At 45.8% G+C, this 25,302-nt stretch overlaps 1 protein-coding gene across 14 annotated transcripts in view; it reads right to left on the bottom strand.

Annotated features, from left to right (window-relative positions):
- CUX1 (cut like homeobox 1) overlaps positions 1-25,302 on the bottom strand; it is a 370,873-nt gene that overhangs the window by 176,542 nt on the left and 169,029 nt on the right. For all 14 annotated transcript variants that reach the window (XM_073215149.1, XM_073215150.1, XM_036998750.2 and 11 more), the window contains exon 3: positions 23,720-23,767. In XM_073215149.1, the coding sequence (XP_073071250.1) occupies positions 23,720-23,767 (48 nt within the window). The remainder of the gene's footprint in view (positions 1-23,719; positions 23,768-25,302) is intronic.

Genomic DNA, 25,302 nt, shown 5'->3' with positions numbered 1-25,302 from the left:
TGAGGGAGGGAGGAAAGAGACAGTGGCCCCTCACCCTCATGCCCCCTTGCCCTCCATGCCTGCCTGCTGCAGGGTGCGGCCTATGCACTGCGTGCCTTCAGGGTGGTAAGCCAGGGCGCAGCATGGCAGCCCCTCACCGGAGGAGAAGGGGTTGAGGAGAGGTCTGAAGGCATAGATGGTTGAAAGTAGGATCCCAGATTAGACATTCTGGCTACTTAAAGCATGCCTGAGGTAGATTCTGTCCACCATCCCACCCCTGAAAGCACTCTGAGGAAGGGCACGGACAGAGGTGGCTGGTGGTGCACTGGGCAGAGCTGGTGAGGCTCTGACCGTGCTCAGGCTCTGGCCCCCACATAAAACCTGTTCTGCTCCAGGGATCAGCCTCACCTTCTGCCACACCCGGTTACTCCCTGTTCCCTGAATACAGAGGCAATTTCGCCGCAGCCTGCAAGGCGCCTCCTTGGAATGTTCCTCTGATCCTTGAGGCTCAGCTGATCCATCTCCAGACTGCGGGCCACTCCCAGGCCCATGTGGGATTGTCCCGAGATTCCAGGACTGCAGATAAGGCTCCCTTAGGAATCCTGAATTCCTTGAAAGCCCACACTGTACTTTCCTCTCCATGGCCTTTCCTCCCTGACTAGCGCATAATGGCCATTTAATACATTTCTATTGTGTAAATGAAAATTTACCTAAACTGGTCAACTGTGCACCTGCAGAAGTGAGCAAATGGTGACAGTATCAGTTATAAATCTTTATGAAAATGCTTACTTAGTATATAAGGAGTCCTTGGTTCAGTAAGTATGTGGTTCCTGTGCTGACGTGATGACAGCACTTGGCTGGTGCTGGCGCCCTGGGAGCCCGCCCCAGTGCACACATCCAAGTGTGCTCTCCAGCTGTCTCTTGCACGAGCCTGTGCCCTCACTCCTGTGAGGTTCCCAGTGCCTTCTACACAAGACTCCTGGGTCCCGCAATTATCCTTTTGGCAACATCACTTTTACAATGCAGAATTTGCTTTTTCTGTTTTAAGAATTTAATTTAAAGATAAAAGTGTATAGAAAGGTATTGGATTCTAAATCTAAAACAATGTTTCCTTACAGTAATATGAAAACTCAGAGGTCAGGGGTCGGGTATGGAGACCAAGTTCATGGAAATCAACGGGAAAACCCCTGAGATTTAGATGGGGTGAGAAGGTTTCCCAACTGTTTGGGTGCCAGCAGAGCTGCTCTGTGGGGTTTGCGAGTCAAGTGGTGTATTGAGTTACTGCCCTCAATCACTGCCTGCCCTCAAAGAGGCACTGCACATCTCTGCCCACTGCCATGACCCTTGTAGAGGAACAGCACCTTCCATGTGGGTGCTTTCTGGCCCCACTGATATCAGGCTTGACCACGTGGTTACTTTGGCGAAGGGAATACAAAAGATAGTGCCATATGCCATATGTGAGCTTAATGATGTAAGAGTGTGCATGGTTCCGTTAGTGTGCTCTTTCTCTCTGCTTTGTGGACAGCAGGACCTGATGGGAGCTGCTTCTTCCACTGGGATCCCTGATGAACACAACAGATGGTGCCAGAGCCATCAGAGTTAACCCCCAGATAACATGTAATATGAATGAGAAATAATCTCTTGTTGCCATAGGCCACAGAGATTTGGGGATGCTTGTTACTGCTGCATGACCCAGTAAAGCTGTCCACTACAAGTCTTAAGAGGTGGTTGCATCTCTAAGAAGATAGCACAAAGTGAAATAAGGAATCAACAACCAATATACTGAGGGCCAAAGGATTTTGTTTGTTCCCCCTGCCCTGCCAGGGGGAACACTGTATGGTAAAGTAGGAAGGGACAGGATCTGAAATTAGAAACCTGCATATAAGAGAGGGCTCCATGGCACACTCTGCAATACTGAGCCAGTTTTGTGTCCTCTGCCTCCTTGAATTTTATTTTCTATGGCCAGGAAAAAGGAATGCTGAGAATGCCTGCTTTGCAGGATTCCTGGGCAAATTGAATAAGGCAGAAGAAGATGGGATGACAGCACAGAACTATTCACAAATTGGCTTTCAGTGGTGGTGACCTGGGACATATTTCAAAGAGAAACATCACACAAATTTTACCTAAATTCAAAGTCTAAATTTCAGAGGGTCAGTGGAGGAGAACCCACACACTCAATGCATTAGTTATTGTATGAAAGAAAATACCACATTTAAGAGTTAATCTCCTAAGACTACCCCTCAAACAGCATTTCCAAGTAGCTGCCACCACTTCAGGGCTGTGCTCATATCTTATCAAGATACTCCCAGAAGAAAGCCCCTCACCCCCTGTAACTCAGAACATTAATGAGTTTGAGGCTTTGGAGGTTAGAATTTTCAACAGAAATCTCCAGTTTTCTACAGAGGAAGTAAATGTAGGGAGAACAAGCACAAGCCTGAATTTGAACTGGAAGATACTTTGCTTAGAACTGCAAAAAGGGCAAAATAATGTAAGGTTTACAGGCATGTAAACCCTCCTCCTCTAGCCTAACCACTACTCAATCAATAATTCCTGTTCGTTGGCCTCAGAAATCGATTTCAGAATCACCACCTCTTTCCCTCCTTAACTGAAGCCCCCATGACTTCCAGTTTCAATATTAACACCAAACCCAGCAGCTGTCCCTACCTACAGGGTCTCCTGGCTGTGGAGTGTGATGTGTCCTCCATGGTGGCCCTGCACCACCATCCAGAGCCTGGGAAGAGCACGTGGCCACCCTGCTCTGACGGCTTCTCCTCACTCTGAGGCTGCAATCCACACTCCTTAGCGGGGGTCCCAGGACCATTCCCACCCATGCATGCTTATGCTGCTAACTTCACCTCCCACTGAATCCTACCACTGACTGTGCATCTCAATGCCATGCCTCAGTCCCATCCCCTTGCATGTCCCTTCATGCCTTCACATCTTTACACACTAGGTCCTCTGCCTGGAACCTCTCCACCCAGGGCATGGGGGAATCCAGTCTCCCTTCATGAGTTAGTCTAGACGATGCCTCCTTTGTGGTATCCTCCTGATGTCCCCAGGCACCGCCGGCCACTTGGTCCTTGTGCCACCCAAGCTCACGGTACATCCCTCTCTGCTCACTTGCCACACCCTGTGATGATGACTCACATTGTGGGCTTCCCTTCCGCCACCCTGTGGTCTGTCCCAGGCCAGGGCAGTGGGGCCAACCCCTCTTTGCCCTCAGCACCCGTGGTCTATTTGACACAGGGGGCTGCCTGGGGAGTGTCTGTGAATGGATGAAGGGGGACTGCAGGCAGAGAAGGCTGCACAGGCCACGGATTCCCTGAAACTCATGGATGAATTCCACAGCATGAGCATGGATTACTCTGCAAGATGAGAGTGGAGAAGGCAATTTCCTATAATTAAGAGTTTTAAGAATACTTTTACTATCCACCAGCTTAGTTTACTCTAAAAAGTGGGAAGTCAGGACAGCCAAGCTCTGATTTAGTTTAAGGAAGAGCAAACTGCCCTTGTCAGAAGAGGAAACCCTGGTGGGTGGTGTCAGTGGAGGAAAGGGAAGGGAGGGGCTTTGGGTTGGATAGAGAGAAAATAAGACCTCTTCATGGTTTTTTGTAAGCATTAAAAAGGAATGCATGCAATGTGCCTACAACTGGGCATGGCTCTTGGCAGGCTCAGGACACTGTAGCTGTTACTCTGACAGCAAACTCTTCTTGTCCACCAGGGCCTCCAAAACCTGCCTGGGGGTGGCCTCAGGCTGTGGGCCACAACCGTTGCACACGCAGCTCACAGTAAAAAGGGTGCTATTCATTTGCACCCTGGGGTACACTGAGCGGGCTGCTACAGGCACCCTGGCGCTGTCCAGCTGCTCCACTCCCATGGGCCACACGCAGGGTGTCTTGTCACACCAGCTGTGAGGCACAGATGCAGATGACGCTGGGACTTTTTACAAGGGCTCAGGGATCACCAAAAAACATGAAACAGAAAGACTGCTCTTATGCTTGCCTGGCACTATGTATTTTGAAATGGAGGAGGCTCATCTTCCAGGGGGTCATCTGGGTCTTGTCAAGCACAGGTGGATGGCAGGGCAGTGCCCATGGGGCCCAGAGCCTGGACACGGTGTCAGAAGAGCAGGTTTGAGTCCCAGCACCAACACCAACACAGGCACATGACCTTAGTCACTGACTTAACCTCCCTGAGCCTCAGTTTCTTTGTCTGCAAAGCAGAGAGACTAAATCTTGGTTGCTGTGAGTGGTGAAGGAGCCTCCATATTGGCAGCACGACTTCTCAGTTGCAGAAACTGACCAAGTCATTCAGAACCAGGCCCCAAGCAACTCTCTACCCCAAGGACACGATGACACTCCAGCACAGTGCACTGGGGCTGGTGGGAAAAGGTGTGCTTGTAAGTAACATGGCTTGGGTTTGAAGCAAGCCCTGGTACGTGCTTGCTGAATGGTCTGGAGGTGGTTACTTAAACTATTTATGTCTTGGTCTCTTCATCTGTTTAGTAAGGAACTCCCTCCTTGCTGAGTTGCTGTGAAAATGAAATGTGAGAACCTCCCACATCAAGTATCTGGCATGGTCTGGGGTGTACAGAATCTGAGTAAACATCAGTAACCTTCCCTAACTAATCCAAATCCAGCATGCTCTTCCCACTACACCATAGGCTGTCACCCTTTGCTGTCAAACCAAGCAGAAAGCCAAAATGGGTGAAGTATTGAGGGACAGAGACACTTAAATAACATTTAAGGAACCATGGTGGCAACAGTGCACTCAGAGACAACCCACCGGCCTACACCCTGGGAATCTGTAACTCATTGCTTAGAAATAACAGCAACCCATTAACAGAATTCTCAAATCAATGTGACCTGCTGGACTGTAGGCCAATAAGGATCAGCAAGAGCTGCAGGGACATTTAAGAATAGTTTTGTCTTACTGTATGTCTGGCTGCAGAATTCTTTCAAGAGTAAAACATGCTTTAATGAGTCACATGGAACACTGGAAGTCAACAGGGAATGACCAAGGTCCTGTTCAAACAGATGGGTATGCACTCACAGCTTTGGAGCTCCCACTTTAACTGAGCACGACCACGTAAGTGAACAGACATGTTTCCTGAAGGAAGATCGCAGTAGCAGACGGCAGGTCTACTGAATGTTTGGCAAGTACTAGTCCTGCTATTGCCATGAGCGTTCTGTGGGGAGATAAGAGAGGACCCCAGGGTGTAGACAGCCCCTCTTCCTGTGATTTGGCCACCTTTGGAGTGATGTGGAGACAGGAGGGACTGGAAATGGGTGAGGGAGCCCTTCATGACTTCTAATACCCAGATGGAGTTCAGTGAGGAAGATTGCTCCCCATAGCAGAGAACTGACAAGATTTTATGTAAATCCCTACACTGCTCAAAGCAGGGAGGACAAATCCCACCAGGCAGTTTCGGTTATAAAGGCAAAATGCAGTGTAGACCTGGGTAATAACACAGAATTGCTTCTTACATAAACCAATGGAAGTAATTCTTAACTAGCGCCCCTGCCACAATTCTAAGAGAAGAAAACTGGAGAAGTCTGGAGAAGATAGTGCCAGGCAGGATGAGTGGGGAAACAAAGATGTGAGGCCCTGGAGAAGAGATCTGTGGTATGAGGCTAGTATGAGAGGAACAGTAAAGACAATAAAAACAGCAGCAAGCATTTCTACTTTACAGTTTACCAAGCCTGTTTACTTACATCTGACATTCTGGCTTCAACATATATCTGAAGGGCTGTTGTGGGGAAGAAGGATTTGCAAAAGCAACGGGTCGAACCATAGGAAGGCAGATCACAGCTTAACATCAGGAAAACTTCTGCCAACAGGAGAATGCTTCAGAGGGGGAGTATGCTGGCTGCCTGTCTTACTAGTTCGTTTCTTAAAGAGTGCCTAAAATGTGCCAGGCGGTAAGTTATCCTATCGTCTGCAGCTGGAGCTGTCCTCTTACCCTCCCCTCCAACAGGTGAATCACATGTTTTCTGAAGGAAGATAGCAGTAGTAGACAGCATGTCTGCTGAATGTTTAAGGAACATCATGAATACAAAGGAGGCTTCCCAGAGGATGAATGCCTGCTTGAGATTTTTTAAAACATTGTTTTTGTGAACAGATAATATATATATATATATAGTAAAAAAATCATGAAGGTATAAAAGCACACAGCATTCGGCAAGGTTAAACAATGTAAGATCAATATTCAAAAATCAATTGTCTTTCTTTACACAAACCATAAAACATTCCAAAAGTGAAATTAAGAAATGTTAATGGCTTGGAAGACTTAATATTGTTAAACTGGCAAAAGACTCAAATCAACCTATAGATTCAATGTAGGGTTTATCAAAATCCCAGTTGGCTTCATTGCAGAAACTGACAAGCTGAACCTAGAATTCAAAATGCAAGGAATCCAGGATTAGCTACAACAATCTGGAAAAAGAAAGAGTTGGAAGACTCACACCAATTTAAAAATTCACACAAAGCTATATTAATCAAGACTGTGTGGCACTAGCATAAGGACAGACATACAGATCAATGGAAAAGAACTAGTAACAAACCCTCACGTTATGATCAACTGGTTTTTGATAAGGGTTAAAAGATAAATTCAGTGGGGGAAAGACAGTCTTTCAACAGACAAAGCTGGGGCAACTGGATATCCATGTGCAAAAAGATACACTGGATTTCATCAAATTAAACTTTTGTGCTTCAAAGCTCATTATCAAGAAGATGAAAAGACAACCCACAGAATGGGAGAAAATTTTTGCAAGTCATATATCAGATAAGGGATTAGCATCCAGAATACATAAAGAACTCTTATAGCTCAACGATAAAAAGACAAATAACTGAATTAAAAAATGGACAAAGGACCTGAATAGACATTTCTCCAAAGAAGATATACCAATGGCCTATAAGCACATCAAAAAATGCTCAACATCAAGAGTCATTAGGCAAATGGAAATAAAAACCACACTGAGATATCACTTCATACCCACTGGGATGGTTAGAATCAGAAAACCAGATCTAAATGTCAGAATAGATGTGGATAAGTTGGAACCCTCATACTACTGATGGAAATGAAATGATGCAGTCACTTTGGAAAACAGCTTGGCAGTTCCTCAAAATGTTAAACATAGAGTTACCATATGACCCACCAATTCCACTCCTACGTATTTATCCAAGAAAAACAAAAATGTGAATCTATGCAAAAACTTGTGTATGAATATTCATAGCAGCATTATTCACAATAGCCAAAAGGTGGCAAAAAAAACCCTCCAAGTGACCATCAACTGATAATGGATAAATAAAATGTGGCATATTTTTAAAATGGATTATTATTCAGCTATAAAATGCATGAAGTACTGATTCATGCGACAACATGGATGAATCTCAAAAACACTATGCTAAGTGAAAAAAGTCTGTCACAAAAGACCACATATTGTGTGATTTCATTTATATGAAATGTTGAGAATGGTCAAATCCAAAGAAACAGAAAGTAAGTTCGTGGTGCCAGGAGCTGGGGAGGAAGGAGGGGGAAGTGACTGCTAGTGGGCACCAGGTTTCTTTCTGGGGAGAGGAAAATATTCTGGAATTAGGTAGTGGTGAGGGTTGCACAACTTTGTGAATATACTAAAAACTATTTAATTGGAAAGACAAAATAAAAATAAAAACCAAAAAAAGTGTAAGAATACAGTGAAAAGTAGGTCTCCTTCCTGCCTATGTCCACCTGTCACCCAGCTGCCTGGCCTATAGGCAAAGAGTGTCTGTGCATCTTTCCAGAAATATTTTATGCATTTACAAGCATCTGTATACACACATTGTCTTAAAAAAAAAGCAAGCCACAAATGGTGGGTATTATAGACATTGTTCTGCATCTTGTGATGATGGTCAGAGTACTTTGTGGCGGGAGGGGTGGGACCACAGGAGAAGGAGCAGTGGTGCAAATATAAAGTATTGGGACAGAAGAACCTTTCAGAAGTGCAGGACCTGCTGTGTCTGGAGCAGGGGAGGTGGGGGCAAGAGGCAGAAGAACAGGGAAGGCCATGTCTTGGAGGGGGCCCTGAGGGGGGAGAGCCAGGGGCTGCAGCTTTATGCTGGAAGGAATCAGGAGTCCCTAAGGATGTCCATCTGGAAGTGACACTAAGTGACTGCGCTGGATGGGAGGCAACTCTGCAGGTGAGAGGGGGACAATGGAGGAAGCCATACTTGGGGAAGGGGGAAACCAACTGGGTGAGGTGAGGGAAGCTGAATTCACAGGGTATGATGGCAGACCCTGGTCCTCCCAGATTTCTGGCCATGATGACTGGGAGTGGTCACCTCCCCTGAGATGGAAGCCAGAGAGATGAGTGTGTTTGGTTGGGGGGTAGGTGGGTGGGGAGATTTTAAGTTTGTGAGAGGCCCAAAGGTGGAGCTACCGGGAGGCCTGATATTGGAAGGGAGGTCCAGGCCAGACACAAAGATTTGGAACCATCAACCCCACCGTGGCCCAGCTGAGGTTATGCAGGGATGGGACAGTGTGCAGTGAGGGCCCTACTGCTGGGGGCACACTGGTATTTAAGTGGCTGAGGATTTGGAGGAGTCTATGATCAGTAACTACCACTACCATTTATCGAGCATTGCTTTGTGCCCTTATCTTTACATATAAACAGGTAAAGTCTCTACTCTGCAGGGCAGATTTTCCATTATACAGATGAGACACAGAGAAGCTGAACCAACTCCTTCAAGGTCACATTGGTAAATGATGATGTCAGGACTCAGATCTACATCTGTCTGATTTCAGTCTGTAACTGACTGGTTTTCTCTGCTACTGGAAGCTGCCCAGCTAGGAAGGAGCCGCTAGAGGGATGGGCAGGAGAGAAGACAGGAGAGAGTGAGGAGGAGGGGCAGTTCCAGAGGCTCCCTAGTTGGGGGAAATCACCCCCGTGGGTGCCTACTGCAGGACGCTACTGAGGTCGTAGGGCAGTGACATCTGTCTGCTGCTTTTCAACAGAACACGTTTAGAGATTTGCTCCGGAGGAAGCCAGGCCCTGTGTCTCTGGGTCAGACTTGTCTCCCAAGTCCCCAGAACACCAGTGGTCTCAGGTCTGAGGATAAACAGGGCTTGAGAGCCTGGTGGGTGGGTATCTGTCCCAGAAGCTGGAGAGGCTCCCTGGGAAGCCCAGCTCTGCCCTGGGTGGGGAGGTGGGGAGGAGGGGTGGCAGGCTCCTCCCCCCACAGCCCTAGGAAACAGTCCTTTCCCTTTCACACTCCTCTGTGAGCTGACAGATTTCTCTCTTCCTGATGTGCCTGAGGACAAAGTGCCATCTCACAGGTCTCTTCTTCTTTCCCTACGTGCCACTCAAGATATTGCTAAAGCTTTCTGGAATAAGCACTGGCTTTAGAGTCAGACGCTGCAGTTCAAGTCTCAGCTCTAAGGCTGATAAGCTGAGTAACCCTGAGCAAGTTACTTGACTTCTCTGGGCCCATTTCCTCCTCTCTACAGAAGGGATCATAAAATCTCCCAGGGCTGAGCTGTTGTGCAGATTAAACAAGATAATGTACATCGAAGAGCCACCCTCCCTCCTGGCCTTCATCTACCCTGAGGCTGCACTCAGGATGTACCACATTTCAGCAGAATCTGCTTCCCAGGCCAGCCTCTATTTCCTACTACAGGGTTCAGCTAGTGCAGGCTCCCGGGATGGGGGTTCTACTGCATTCTTACCCCAGTCCTGCCACTCTGGGTCCTCACAGATGGCCTGGGAAAGTAGCATAAGGGACGGGGCCAAGGAGCAGCCCCAGGCAGTGGCAAAATGACAGAGTGAGGCCTGCTTTAGTCTTGGATGACCAGGGGAGCTTGGGGACCACTGGCTTACCTGGCCGGGTTGCCTCTTCCTGGCTGGCAAGTTAGAAGGCTCCAAAAATTGTATTTAGAGGGGCAAGGAAGTGACAGAGGTCCTCCCCTTCCACGGGGGTAGGTGGAGTGAATATTTCACCCAACCCAAACACCGGGGTTCCAACCTGTGACTGTTCAGTCCACTTGCAGCCTGGAGAGCTGTTTAAGGCTTCTCTGTGCAGGTGGCCAAAAAGCAGGTTGACTTAGAGTCACTGGGGGGTCGGCTCCTTCAGTCTGGGAACTTGCTGGAGATGTGAGTAGGTAGTCACAGAGGGTGGCATTTGGCTGGGCATAACAAGGCTCCAGGGAGCCTCAGATCCCAGGACAGGCAGGACCAGGAGACTACAGAGAGGTGGAGAGCTAAGAGCTTGGACCCAGGGGCCACAGACCTCACCTCCAGGCAACTGCTCTGCTCACACTCACTGCTACCCTCCTGCCCAGGCACTCTGCATGGCAATTACATCCCTAGCACAGGGTGGTGGGTAAAGCTGCATTAGATCATGAAAATGGCAATTTATTGACATAAAATGCCATGCAAATGTATTAGCAAAGAGAGCAGTGGCCCCGTCTGAAATAGACTAGGGGAGGGATGGAATGTGGAATAGCCCACATGCAAGCAACTACACTTCTCTGGGCTCTCAGCTATTACCAGCGCCCCTGTGCTCCCTCCCCAGACTCACACACACGCGTTCACAGTCCTTTTGATCATCTGGTCCTTGGTGTCAATTTCATTTAAGGAATTACTGCATTAAATTGATGGAACATTAGTAAAACCTAATTAACATCCAGATTGAGTTTTTCCAAGGGAAGAGAGATCTGTAGAAAATAAAATACCCTAATAATCTAAATTCCACAGTATTCAAATAAATACTATATGACTATTATAAACTGGATAATTTTAGTCCAAGAAAAAAAACAACTGCTTTTTGCTGTCACATGATTCATTGAAAGGTGCTAAGAGTATAAGCGGACAGAACAGAGCCTTTTCTATCACCAGAGAATGCTTCTGATATCCACTGGGAGTGTTAACTCTCCTTCCCTCCCTCCCTCCCTCCATCTTCATCTATCCATCTACCCATCCATCCATCCACCACCCATTTTCGTTCATCCCCTTGCCCATCCATCCATCTACTTGGTCTGTCTGTCCATCTGTCTGTCCACTCATCCCTCCCTCCATGAAGGCCTGCTGTGTGTGTGCCAAGCACTGTGCCATGTGAGGATACAGATCCTGTTCAACTGTTAGGCTCCATGAAAGCAGTGCCTGAGTTAATTACCTACTACCACATACCAGGTTCTAGCTCAGGTCTAGCCTGGTGTACCGTAGATGTTCAGTAAATACCTACTGAATGAAAGAATGAAGAAGCAAGCCTGTCCTCCAGAAGGGGAGACTGACATAAGGGGTGTGACATAATTCAGAGTGATCAGGCTCATAGCCTGGCCAGGAACAGAGCAGTGGATTAGTGAGGAGGTGGCCCCTGCCAAAGTGACCCCCACTGAGCTGGCAGCAATATCACTTTGGTGGCCCCATCAGTGTAGGCTCCCTGACACAGAACCCTTCATGGACTGTCAGGGAGCACAGGTTCAGTGGGCGAGTCCTAAGCTCCCCCGGCCACTGGCACCAGTCCCTTCATCACCTGGGACCTCCAATTCCTTACTTATGATCCTCTGGTCCCTAGAGCCTCAGGTTCTAAGTCAACTCTGCCACCCTATCATCTTACTAATTTATTCCACAGCTCATTCAGCTCCCTCTTCTCCATTTCAACTCAGTTCCTTTCAGTTCAACTAACACTTGCGAGGCACCTTTGTGCCAGGTACTGGGAGACCAGGCCCTTCTGAGCCCTTCTTCGGGAGCAGGGTCTGCTGTTGGGCCCTCAGGCAGCCTCGTGTCCTGGGGTGCCTGAAGTGGGTCCTCAGCTGAGGCGTACATGAGAGCTGAGAAGGGCCCCACCACATGTGGGTCCGTGCTGTAAACACCCAAGGACTCTACCTACGGCTACTGGGAGGATGTTAAAAATAATTATCTACTGAAAATATTAGATTTGCTCTGGATTGTTCATTACATACAATGGCTGAATAGGACTTTTATTGAATAGCTGCAGAGCTCTGGGCCGAAATCAATTTGCCATTCACTTGGAATTTTGATGTACGCTGCTGACTTCCACAACACGCAGCAATTTGTAATAGCTTTGGCTGGCTGTTGTTTTCAAAGCTCTTGCTACATCACGCACACTTATTTCTGACCACAAAATTACATTTATTCAACAGAAAGTAGCTTTGGGTCTTGAAGAGGTTAACTTCTGGAGAGCTTGGCTGCTCTCCAGCCCTGGCAGAGGAGCGGTGCTGGCGCAGTGGCACACAGTGGCGGCAGCACCGGGCAGGCGGCCGTGATTAATAGACTGCTGAGTGCGCCCCTTTCCACATGCACGCAGCTCGCTCCCTTGCTCCCATAGATCATGGGCTTAGCCTCAACATATCTGACTGAAATTGAATTTGGCTTCTCTCTCAACCGTTCATTTCCTATGTTATGCAAGGTTATATCCTTTTCTGCATGAGCAGAACCAAACCAGCTGCAGCTTTGGAGGAGAAAACGTGTTTTCAATTAGGAAGCTGGCCTGCACACTGAACCACAGGCCTACTGCTCCCCTAATTGAGCCATCATGGAGCAAGCCTACAGGAAGACACTGTGTTCGCCAGGCCTCTGGATTTTACTGTAACATAATTAAAGCACACAGTCACTGCCACGACCACCACAGCTGCCACCATCGTCACCTCAATGACCACCCTTGGGAAAAGGCCAAGGGCCTGAGGATGGCTGTGCTGGGCGGGAAGGAAGTCCCCAGGAAAGAAGTCAGGACAGCAGGCTATATGGAGTCCTCGTGAACCCTCTCCAGGCCTTCAGCCAGAGCCCATCAGTGTCCCCAGGGGCCAGGTCTGCCCTGCACTAGCCTGTTAGGAACACTGGGCCCCAAACTAGCAGAGGTCCGGACACCCCTGGAAGGGAAGCAGCCTTATTGTCCTTGCTGGTCACCAGAAACCTAGGGAGAACCTCGCACACAGCACTCACTGGGTGCTTATGAATGGGGTGGCAGGAGAGGACAGAAATTCAGCTAAGAATATCTTACTCTACCAGCTCGGTAAGGCAGAGAAGGACTTAGAGAAGATGCAGGCTCTCAAAAGGAGAAAAGTTAGAAAAGGCTGAGTTGCTGAGGAAAAGGTAAAAAGGAGGCAGACTTTCAGTTAGGCCTTAAAGGATGGAATGATTTTTATAGGTGAGGAAGAGCACAAGGTTATAATAACAGAGGCCGTGACTTGTAGGGAAAGGTCAGAGGCAGGAAACCACAGGGCATGTTCAGGGACAGCAAACAGACGTGTCTGGCTGGAGCAGAGGCCACGGACTGGAAGTCCGGAAGTAAATGTAAAAGCTAAACCACAGTGCTCCTTTCCTTACACAACAATCTAAAGTACTCAAGCAGGCAGAGTCACAGAAGTTGATCTAAAGCAAATGCCTTTGGAGGGAACCAAGCCCAGGGGTTCCTGTAACTAGCTATGCATGACAATCAGGTGTGGACTTTGTAAAATTACAGATTCTCAGGTCCCACCCAGGGCCTGCTGAATCAGAACTTCTGAGGGAGGAACTCAGTAAGCTGACTTTCTGGAAACATGTGGGAGAGTCTCATGCAGCTGGTCCATCGTGGGACTAGTTAGCAAGCACTGATCTGGTCCATGTTCTCCAGTCCTAGAAACTTAGTTCAATACTTGCCAAATACAGGCACGATGGGGACAGAAATACAGGTGAGTGTGTGGGCACGTGTACACACATACAGTTCCTATCCTCTAGATTTCAAAGCATAAGCTTAGTATAGGATAAGTTATCCACTATCTGAATATGAATGTTCTCTGGCTCAGGACCAAAGGAGAGATACAAATGAAGCCCTACCAGGGATGAGGAGATGAAGAGTTTGTTTTTGGCTGGCGTAGTCTGGGATCTTGGCTGGCATCCGGGGTGGGTGTTGAAGAAGAATGGGGAACCACTGACCAGGTCCCTGACGGGTGGTCCTCTGGCCCTTGACTGAACACTCTCAGTTATGGGAAACTCCCCAACTTAGATGCCAGCTCATTCCATTTTTGAACAGCTCTAATTGCTGGAAAATAAATGGCCCCTTCTGCTCTGCTGATGATAGTCACCCACGTATCAGTCCACTGAGCCATACTGGATTTCAGAGCTCCCTGCTGACCATCTTGTGCACCCACACACTGTACAGATGAGCAAAGTCAGGTAGAAAGAGGCCCAGGAGCTGCCTGAGGACACAGGAGGGCAAGCGGCAGAGCCTGGGCCAGCTCCCAGGTCCTCTGACTCCCTGGGAAATGTTCTTTGGAGTAAAGCACTTGAGACACCCTGGCTTTATTTAGATGTGGCCTTTAGATCTGAACACTGAAATACATACAGTGCAACAGATACAGGCTACAGGGCATCCTTGAAACTCGTAATCACTTTTAACTAATCTATGGACTATTTTGCCATCTTAATCCATTTAATCTATTACTGGATTAAAACCTGTCCAACGGCCCAGCATCTTTGCTTTCCGCTGCTTTCGGACCTCTCCTTGGGGCTACAGCTTCTCCAGGCGGCTTACCATGGTGACCCGTGAGACCCTGCTCTGCCTGCCTGCCTGACTCGTTCCCTAGGCCTCTTCTGGCTCCGGGTCTTCCTGAGTGCTGTTCCTCCTCGAAGCCTTGGCACTTGCTTCAGCAAGCGTCCCAAGCAACTGTGCTTGGCTGGCTCCTCTCACCACTCAGGTCTCACTTCAAGTGTCACTGCCTGGGCGAGGCCTCCCATGACGACTGTTGAAGGGAGCCGTCCTGCTGCCCCTGCACCTCACCGTCCCACCTTGCCTCCCCCACCACCTGACATGACTCCTTGTGTTTCTCTGTGAAACCCAGGCTTCAGGGTAGTGGAGGCTTTGTTGACTGTACCAGGGCTACATCCTTAGCTCCTATTTGGCCCTGAGCTGTACATATTCGGCTCTCAAGATGGTTTTACTGGATAGAGAAATGACCAGCTATCAGAGGGTAAAACCCAGCATCAGAGGCAATGTGGGGTCTCACAGGGCCTGACCATGGCTCTGAATATTGTTGGTGTGCTACGTATACAATGGACCTTTGTTACAAAGGGAAGTTTCACATAATGATTTAGTCCCTCACCTGGGCCGTGTTGGCAGGTAATACTGGGATGAAGTCACTGTCTGTGGCTAACCTGGGCCCCATCCTCCAGGGGGTAATGAGATGTCTGCATACAGTTATGGATATTTATTTGCATGGGGTGCCAGAATCCATACACAAGGGGCAGATCAGAAGGGGAGGGGGGCCTGTGGTTGGTTTGTAAAGCATTTCATGCAATATGAATACCCACCGTCCCTGTCAAAGACTGGGGAGGCTGACTGAGATGATGGAGGGGTGTGGGGCACCACCTCCTGGCTCCTCACGCAGTATCTGAGTGTGCCAACACTGGAGAACATGGGCGGGGGTGACGGACAGCCCCAGGCATGCCATTATCACCTGTGTGACATTAGGGAGTTTACTTACCCTCTCTGGGCTCAGTTTCCTCATCTGTAAAGTGAGGAAGCTGCTTCCCCTGCCCATCCAATTGACACCTACTACATGCTCACTATGGTCAGGTACTAGGCATACAGAGGAGGCCAATACAGACATGGAAAAGTCTAGAGAGAGCAGGGGACACAAACAAACTCACAGACACTGGACAAAAGGATGAAGTTCTATAAGAGAAATAATAAGAGGGCCTTGGCTGGACTGGTGTTCAGACGAGACCTCTTTGAGGACCTGACATTGGATGTGGGCCCTAAAGGAGAAGAAGGAGCAGACTGGGAGGGGGCTGGGGAACAGGGTAGGGCAAAGGGAACCACTGGGGCTGGGAGGCAGGCCATGGCCAGGCCAGGACACCCTGAAGGCCAATGCCAGGGTTCTGTGTCTGTCCCAGGGCACTGGGCAGCCACTGAAGGCTATGTGCAGGGAGTGACCTGGTCTTGGCCATGGCATAGAAAAAAGCAGGGTGGAGTGGGGAAGAGATGGACAGCAACCAGTCAGGGAGCCACTGCAATGGCCTTGGTGACACCGAGGGCTTTGGACAAGGTTGCGGGTAGTAGGGAGGGGAAGAATCAGGGAGACCTGATACACTGTTTTGGTAGGATGGTGGCAACGGGCATTGTGGGAAAGGAGGGTGTCCTAGACTCCAGCTGGAGCTACTAGTGGACTGGGGGTTACTACTGAGAGGGGCAGAAAGGAGGAGGAGGAGGAAGTTCCAGCAGGTATGGAAGATGGACAGGGCTGTGGGTGTGGGCTGGAGTTCTCTCCTGTGGGTCACCCATGAAGCAATGTCAAATACGTCATCTCATATGAGCCTGAAACTCAAAAGAGAAGACTGAGTGAGATCAGCAATGTGTTTCCAGCATATAGATCCAGAGAGATTATACAGCAAAGGATGCCATTACTCAAGTCTGAATGAAAAGCACTGCCCAACAAAGACTAAAACTCAACAGCTGGAGAGGAGAATGGACAACCAATGGGAAGTCAAGAGAAGGGAACAGATGGAGAGGAGCTGTCAGGGGGCTGAATATCCTTGAGGTGAGAGCCGAGGACAGAAATGGTCAGGGGTGGGGAGTGGGGGTGCACAATGCCAGGCTGGGGCAGCTGAAGATGCTCCTGGAGAAGCTGGTCAGGAGGGCAGGCGGGGGCAGAGAAGGCTCTCTCTGGGTCTCAAGATGGAACCTACTAGCACTTGTAGGAATGCTGAAGATACAGGACAGGCGGCAACTGCAGGGCTGTGGCTCCTGAGGAAGTTCGAGAAAGTGGGCTCCAGAGCCCATGTGGAGGGACTGGAGTTTGAGGAAGGGGCACTTTCTCCCATAGCAGGTGCCAGCATTCAGCTTTGGAGACTAGGTGACAGTGGCAGCTACTTTCCAGTGTTGGGAGGGCTGGGTAGGCACACACCTGAAAAGCACCTGCCATAGAGCCTGAACCTGCTAAGTGTCTCACAAATGCCATTTTGAACATAATTACAAATGTGCTTGTCCCCTCAGCCTTCCCAAGTGCATGGCCTCACCGGAAGCATCTATTTACCTGGAGATTAAATTTTATCAGAGATGAAATGCAAAGAGAAGGGAGAAGATAACACTCCACTTCTCACATGCAAAAATAGAATTATATAGCTATTGCCTTATAAGCATGATCATTTGTTTTTGAAATAGTTCATCCTTACAAAAGAATATATAAAGTATAAATAACAAAATGAACACCTGTGAGTAGGAACATTCTCATGACCTTTGAAACCTCCTTTATGCCTACCTGTGATAACCTCTATTCTGAATTTCCTGTTTAACCTTTTCTTTATGGTTTTATTATGTAATAAAAATACGTGTGTGTTCCTAGTGAGTATCAGCTCAACACTGCACAGTTTTGCATTTCATTCACTTTGCCCTGCAATGTCGTATTCTATCAAATGAATATACCACCCTTATTCTTTCTACTGCTGATGGAATGTGGGTTGTTTCCACTTGTTTATTACTATTTTCAAACATTCCTGGATTTGTTTCCTCGGGCCTACCTTTAAGGTGATTTAGGGTATATACTTAGGAGTAAAACCACTCTGTCAAGGTATATATGCTTCTTTCGTATCTGACTCCACAATGGTTTTCAAAAAGTTTACACTCCTTTCCTGACTTGAATTTTGGCCAACCTGATAAATCTGAATAAGCAGCATTTAGATTATTTTAATTTGCATTTCCCTGATTACAAGGTTGAGCATCTTTTCATGTATTTATTGACCATTCTGACGATCTCTTCTGAGAATGCTGTTCATGGCTTTTGACTATTTTCCTGTAGGGCTGTTCGTCTTCTTAAGAGGTAAAAGTTCAATAGGTAAAAGTTTCTAATATTTTATTTTTTCAACACTAACCCTTTGTCAACAATTTTCATGGCAACTGTCTCTCGTAGCCAAGGATACTCACATATGATCTGTGTGCAGCATGGCCCTAGGGGGCACCATTCACATTAGAGACATGTGATCTCTATTAGGAAAAAGATTCAGATCGATTTCAGTCTTCATTATGCAAGTTTCTAACAGATCATGTAAAATGTCTTGAGAAAGATAGTCTTTTTCTAGTTCACACAAAGGTAAAGCTCAGCTAGCAGTGCCCTTGACTTATTTTCCCATTTTCTCTAGAGTATCTTTCCATGAAAAAAAAATACATAAAGGGTTTTATTTAAATTTTAATGTGGTTGATGATAATTTTTTTCTTATGGTTTCCTGTTTAAGAAATCTTACCTAACCCAAAGTCTCCATATTCTATATTTTTTCTAAAAAATTTAAAGTTTTGCCTTAAGTCTTTGCCTGTAATTTGTTATGCATATTAGGTGAGATAGGGATCTACTTTTATTCCACAAAGATAGCCAATTGTCAGAGGACCATTTATTGAAATACCTGGCCCTTTCCTCCCAGATCTATGATGCCATCTTTGCAATATATTTTGCTTCTATATATGCACAGGTCAGTTCCTGATTTCTTTATTATGCTCCATTGGTACTTACCTATCCCTGTGCCAATTACTAGAGCTTTGATAATCCTGTAGGGAAAATCCTCCATCCTATTCTTATTTAATATTATTTTTGCCATTAATGACTTTTGCTCTTGCATATAAATTACAGGATCAGCTTTTCAAGTTTCATGAACAATCCTGTTGGAATTTTGACTGGAACTCAATAATCAATTTGGGAAAAAATTGGTATCTATCAATAGTGAGAATTTCTATCCTTGAATACTTTATCTCTCTCCATTTAAGTCTAATATCCTTCAAGATAAATGTAGTATTTTCTTCAGAGGGTATTCCTTTACACTGTTTTATTTACTTCTAGGTGTCCTCTACTTTTGTTGTCATCTCCTGTGGTATCCTTTTTCAATTTGCTATTAATATAGAGGTGTATAATTACTTTTGTATATTGATTTTATATCTAGCAACCTTGCAAAATAATGGAAGCTCACTGAAAAAAATGAGTTTTGTTTCTTCTGTTACAATACTTAGACTGTATTTGTTTTTCTTGTCTTCCATGCTAAGACTTCCAGGACAACGTTAAACAAAACTAGCAATACTAGCAGGCATTCTTGTCTTGTTTCTGATTTTTAAGATAATTTTTTTAACATCACTGAATATGATGATTGATGTAGGTTTCTGATAAATACATTTTCCCAGGTTCAAGAAGTTTCCCTCTATTCCTATTTTGCTGGTAATTTTCATCATGAATGGATGTTGAATTTTATTAAGTTCTTTTCCTATAACTACTGAGATTATTTTCTTCTTTCCTCTTCTGCTAATTATAATAATTTGCATTAATAAACTTTCCTAATGTTAAACCAAACTGCATTCTTGCTTGATGGATTCAATTTATTAATCCCTTTTCTATGAACTTCTGCATATCTATGCCTAAATAAAACTTATTTTTAATTTTCCTTTCTTGTACTGTTTTTGTTTGGTTTTAGTACCAAGGTTATAAAACTTTCATAAAATGAGTAAGGAAGTGATCTCTCTTCTATTTTCTGAAGGAATTTGAAAAAGACTAAGTCTATCTTTTCATGAATGATCAATAGGAGTCCCATAATACTGTCCAGACCTGTGGAAATACTTTTGTAATAGTTGTAAGGCTATTCAGGTTTTCTACTTCTTCTTTAGTCAGCTTTGGTATGTGAGAGTATTCTAGAAACTTGTCCATTTTGTGTAGGTTTTAAAATTTACTGGCATAAAATGGTTTGTAAGTCCCTTATTATCTTTTGAATCTCTGTTGTAGCTACAAAGTTCTCTCTGTTTCCATTTCTAACCTTTTTTTTTTTTTCTTGATTATGAAGGTGGTGTATCTATTCTAGTGGTCTTTTAAAAAAAACAACTTTTGGGCTTTTTCTTTCTTGGGTCTTTGTTTTCTTTTCATTCATTTTTATTCTTATATATTCTTATTATGTTTATTATTTTCTATTTTCTTTGTGTTCATTAGGTTGTACGTTTATAACTTTTGAAGCTGGATGCTAAGCTCATCGATTTTCAGTTTTTTATTTCTACTCTAATATAAGTACCTAAGGTATTTTCTTAAGAGGATTTTCACCTCTGAGAACACTTGTTTAAGCATCTAGCTCCCCAGTAGCCAAGAGGAGCAGGGCCTAAGCCAATGCCTTATCCCCTTGACCTTCTACACTAGGACTCTTCTTAGGGAGAGGTAAGGAGATAGACAGCTGAAGACTCAGGATTTTCCTACAGTGTGAGTGTCGCCTCACAGAAGGGGCATCTGAACTACTGGACTAAAATAAGCCTTAAACTGGATTGACCTTTTAGGGTATTTCCCCTCCCCCCACTGATCAGTTGGCCGGGCTTGTGAAACACAAAAACTTAGGTAGAACGATCAATCAATCCATCAAACTTCAGTGTGGTTAAATGTGACTGCTTTGCTCTAATGACTATAAGTAACTGTTATGATCATGGTATTCAAACCCTTTCCATCACAGATGAATGCAGTTCTTTTCTAGTTTCTTCTGAAGATATTTCCTGGGCATACTGTCCGGGGCCCCTTCCTCCCTACTAAAAACAACACATCCTGAAGAAAGAACAGAGGCAAAATGTTCTAAAAATGGCCTCTCGGGGAACCGCACTGTTCAATCATTTATTCAGTAGCCCTATTTGAGATTCGTAAAAGTTTCTAGTTCCAGTTGCTCTGTCAGGTGCTGGGAATACAATGGCTGACAAGACAAGACATAGCAGTTGCCAGCACACATCTGACAGACCAATGGGGATAAAGACAGGGGGACAGGCAGCCCAGGCATGATGACAAATGAGTCACAGGGTGGTGCGGGGTGCAGTGGAAGCTCACAGTAGAGGGGACCAGGCCTATCACGTGGGGCTCAGGGAAGACCTTCCTAAGAGAAGGTGAAAGCCCAAGGGTAAGTGAGCCCGGGAGAGTGGAAGGAGGGAGTGTTTCCGGAAGCAGGTATGCCTGGGCAAGGGCATGTAGGCTGGATTAGAAAGGTAAGCAGTTACCAAGTCATGCAGGTCTTAGAAGCCATAGGAAGGAAGGTGTCTGGATTTACACTGAGAACCGTAAGAGAATATGATGGGAGTAGGCAGTACCCCGGCCAGGTCAGTTTCTCAGGACATTACAGCAGGACACTATATGACACTATGAGCATGTGTTCTCACAGGAACTCTGAAGTTCTTTGTGAATTTCCTTGCTGTCTGAAAACTTAGTGTTTTATTTTGTTTTTACTTTAGGGGACCTCAAATAGGGATGTAATCGATACAAATTCTAAAGCAAAGTATGTTTTCTCTAACACCGTGCATTTTTCCCAGGGGATCTCAAGCACTTTGGGATGAACTCAAAGAATATATCTGAGAAATAAAACTGTGTTCAGCAGACATGAATGATGGATATAAGAACAAGCCACTGATTAAAGAAGGAAGCTTTTTAGAGAAGCAAGCTGAATGGCTCCTGCCCTGTCTAAGCACCATGACATGCGGCCTTTCAGCTCACTTTCAGAACAGTGACTTTTCGTGTGGCCCGACTGCAGGTACCCTCCACTACGAAAGTTCATTTTTCAGAAACAAGTAGGATTTAATCCCTTCTACTCAAATCAGCTTACTAGCAAGCACAAATGATTTAGCATAAATAACAGCAATTAGCAGAGGCTTGGTAAATATTAATGGTGCTATAAAAACATTTACTTTTCAAATAGCCTTTAAAAAAGTAGGCATATGGGAAGCCTAGATGTCTCTTAGGCATTTCAAATTTAATATATCCAGAACCCAACCCATTACCCATCCAGGAGGTAGTATAATCTATTAGATAAATGGCTTAGATTCTTAAAAAAAAAAAAAGAGTAATAAAAAACAGTAACAAAGGTGAGGCGATGAAGGGTGTTGTATACTTAAAAAATATATATATATATATACATACACTTTATATATAAGTATATAAATAAATATATACATACATATATATATCTTTCCTAAATGCAATGCATGAACCTGACTGGACCCTGGTTGGGGTAGGGCAGTTATAAAAGACATTCGGTGGATAACAGGAGAAATTTTATTTTGGACCAAATAGCTATCATGGGATTAGTGCTATTTGCCCAGGCGTGATGCTCAGAGTTGTGGTAGTATCAAGGAATGTCCCTAATTTTAGGAGGCATACGTGTGTTTAAGGGTACAGTGCCATTATCTGCAACTTTCTTTCAAATGTTTAGCAAAAGGGAGTGGGGAGCACCTGCAGCAAATGTTAGCAAGCGGTAAAGTCTGGATAAAGGGCATTCAGGGGTTCACTATGCTAATCTTTGTACCTTTAAGTAGATTTGAAGTTTTTCAAAAAGAAAGAAAAACAACAAAGAGAGCACACTGAACTACTTCAGCTGGAGAAACACTATGCTAAGGGTCTCACAAAAGCTGATGAACAGGTAAAAGAAGAGATCAGATCAAATGTGGGTAAGTCTAAGCTGACAGTTTTACTCAGAAAATGAGGGTTTGGAGATGAGAATCTGGGGAAAGGGCAATTCAAGTCCTTCCAAGACCAGGGACATTGATAGCCTCTGTGCCCTACGGAGCTCAGTTATGTGGGCGGGGCTTCCTGCAGCAGGAATTTATAAACAGAGCAGCATGGCTGCCCCTGCTACAGTGTTCTGCCGTCATCGGCAGACCCTGCAGCTGCTGCTCCTCCACGGGTCCCTCACTGCCCTGGAATCTCTGTTCTGGGCTCCTGCTGCAGTGCTCCTGGCTGTCCTCTTCTGTCACCTGCCAGCTGAAGGGCTTGCCGACCCCGGCCTCTCAGTCCAGAGCTCTGGGCCCAGGACTCAGACTCTTGGCCTTGTGTCCGAGAAGGTGCCCCACTCAGCCTGCTCCTCACATCTCTCAGGACTCTCCAGCTCGTGTCCCAAATACCACTCCTTCCCATGTTCTCTGGGAATCGAGTTGCAAGAAAATATAATTCCTAAGATCCCACCACTAAGGGTTCTTGAAAGGGCTTCAGGAAGGCCCTGCCCCATCTCCTCAGCATTATCGCTGCTTCCACTATTTCAACAGGAGAAGTGAAGCTAAGAGTGAATGACTCCACCACACTGACAAAACTTCTGGGCTCTAAAATTCACTGAGTCTCCACACAAAGGGCTAAGAAGGAGCTGGAGGGTCACTCACATCATCCACCACCCTCCCTGTGGACGCCACTCAGGCAAGGCAACCAGGCTGCCTGCCCGCCTTCTTGCCAGATGGCTCAGCCCTCTTCTGGAAGGATGCTTTAGAAAACTGTTCCTCCTACTCAGCCCAAACTTAATCCCCACAGCTTCTGCCTGTTGCTCTGTTTTAAGCCTCAATCAAGTGAAATTCCTCCTCCCCCAATGGCCATGGGTGAAAGCCCCAGACTTCACTGGTCTTTCCTTTCTGCACAGGACACACACCTCACAGCTGTAGCAGCACCTGGCTGGTTCAGAGAATGGTGAGTTTCAGGGGGTCTGTGGGCTTTGAAAGGCCAAGGAAGGAATGAGCTCTGTCCACCGTGGGAAGTGCAATCATGCCGGCCACTTCTGCCCAGAACCTGCACCTCCTTACATGCCCAGTATGGCTTCACCTTCCACTTGGGCTTTAATTGAGGGCCCAGTGGAAACATCACACCGGGAAGGGCAAAATCTGCGAGACACTGGGTCGGTGCAGCCGAGCAGGCTCCATCCGGGTCAACCCCTTACATCAATGGCAATTATTTAATCAGAATAAAAAGAATGCGCAATGAACTACAAAGGATGGCTTGGGATAGAAAATAAATATAAATGCTTACCTCCCCTTGGAAGCTCTTCAGCAGTGGTGCTACCTGCTTGCGCAAATCCTGGAGCAAGAGGGGCGGGTCAGGAGGCAGCCATTGAAGAGGGAAAGAGAAGGGAAACACTTGTTAAGGCCTCCTAAAAGCAGCTGTGAATTCAGTGATGATTATTATATAAAGCCACCCTGGTAGCTTTCCTACCCCATTCCTTTGTCCACACAACTCAAATGATGCCAAGTGGCGTGCCATAGTTTAAGTGAATTTAAGACTACTACTAGATTTTATTTCTATTAAATGCTGGTTCTGCACACCTCATTTTGAATGTGCTATGGATGGAAATTTTTTTGCTGGTACAGGCTGAGAAAATCTGCTTAGGATAAAATAGTGTGTGGTAATGTAGCTTTGACTTGTTTGTATATGAAATGGATTTGGGCCACCATCCTACATTTTAGCTGCTATGTTTGAGTACTGTTAATGGGAGATACCCGTTTTGAATCCGTATCTGATACAGTCTCTGGAAATTTTATCCCAAGCCATCAGTACTCATCTCATAACATACCAGGACATCACAGAGGCAAGTCCTTATAATCTCCTTGAGAATATTTTATTTCAAATGAAGTAACTGACTAATGCCCTCCATTGTGATTACGGTCAACAGTCCTGTATTATAAACTTCAAAGTCGCTAAGAGACTAACTTTAACTGTTCTCAGTACAAAAAAAAAAAAAGATTATTATGTGCCCTGACAAAAGTGTTAGGTAAAGCTACTGTAGCCATCATACCACAATGTATAAGGGGATCATGCTAATCTGCTTATACAACTCAAACTTACACAATGTTATGTTTCATGTTATATTTCAATTATATCTCAATGAAAAAAATGAATTGAGAAAGTGCTCTAAATACTTGGAAAGTATATGCTTTCAAATACTTTGAAATATACTCAAATAAGGCAACTTCTTTACTGAGGGATAGGGTACATGAGGTATTTTTTGAGCAGGATCCATGTGCTAGATTGGCTTCAGTAAGGCTGGGCCAAGGCCTAGGTAGCCACAGTTTGAAAAATTCTGAGGCCCAGTTGAAAATGACTAACTTTAGTAGAGACGGACATTCCCAAAACATGGGAAGAAAGTCAAGTATTATTTCAGAAAAATAGACCTGGTGCTATGGGGAGAAGCTAAGAGGGAGGTAACATCATATTAAGCTGGTGAGGAGCAGTTCACAGAGATGGCAGCATCTGAGCTGGGAAGACAGGCAGGATTGCCACAGGTCACTTTTCAATGTGCCTGTCTTACTCCATCTCTAAATGCTGAGGAGGGCTGCCATCAAAAGCACAGATGGGCAAAGGAGGGTCTGGACCTCCCTCCAGAGCTCCTGGGTCAGAACCAGGTTCAGAATACAAAGGCAGCGGGCAGAGCCCTGATTCTGAATTCTGGCTAGGACACTCAATATCTGTGGGAATGCAGGATGCCAATTCATTCACTTCCTTAGCTCAGTTCTCCATTCCCAATGTGCTTGGGGATAATTATGTCTCCTTAATATGAGAACAAGTAAAACTCATCAAGTGGGAAGCACAGTTCCTGGCACATTGTAAGTGCTTCA

The sequence above is a fragment of the Manis javanica genome, chromosome 10, assembly GCF_040802235.1.
Source record: "Manis javanica isolate MJ-LG chromosome 10, MJ_LKY, whole genome shotgun sequence".
Classification (NCBI taxonomy): Eukaryota; Metazoa; Chordata; class Mammalia; order Pholidota; family Manidae; genus Manis; species Manis javanica.
The sequence above is the reverse complement of the archived record's forward strand: the minus strand, read 5'-3'. Positions and strand labels throughout refer to the sequence as shown.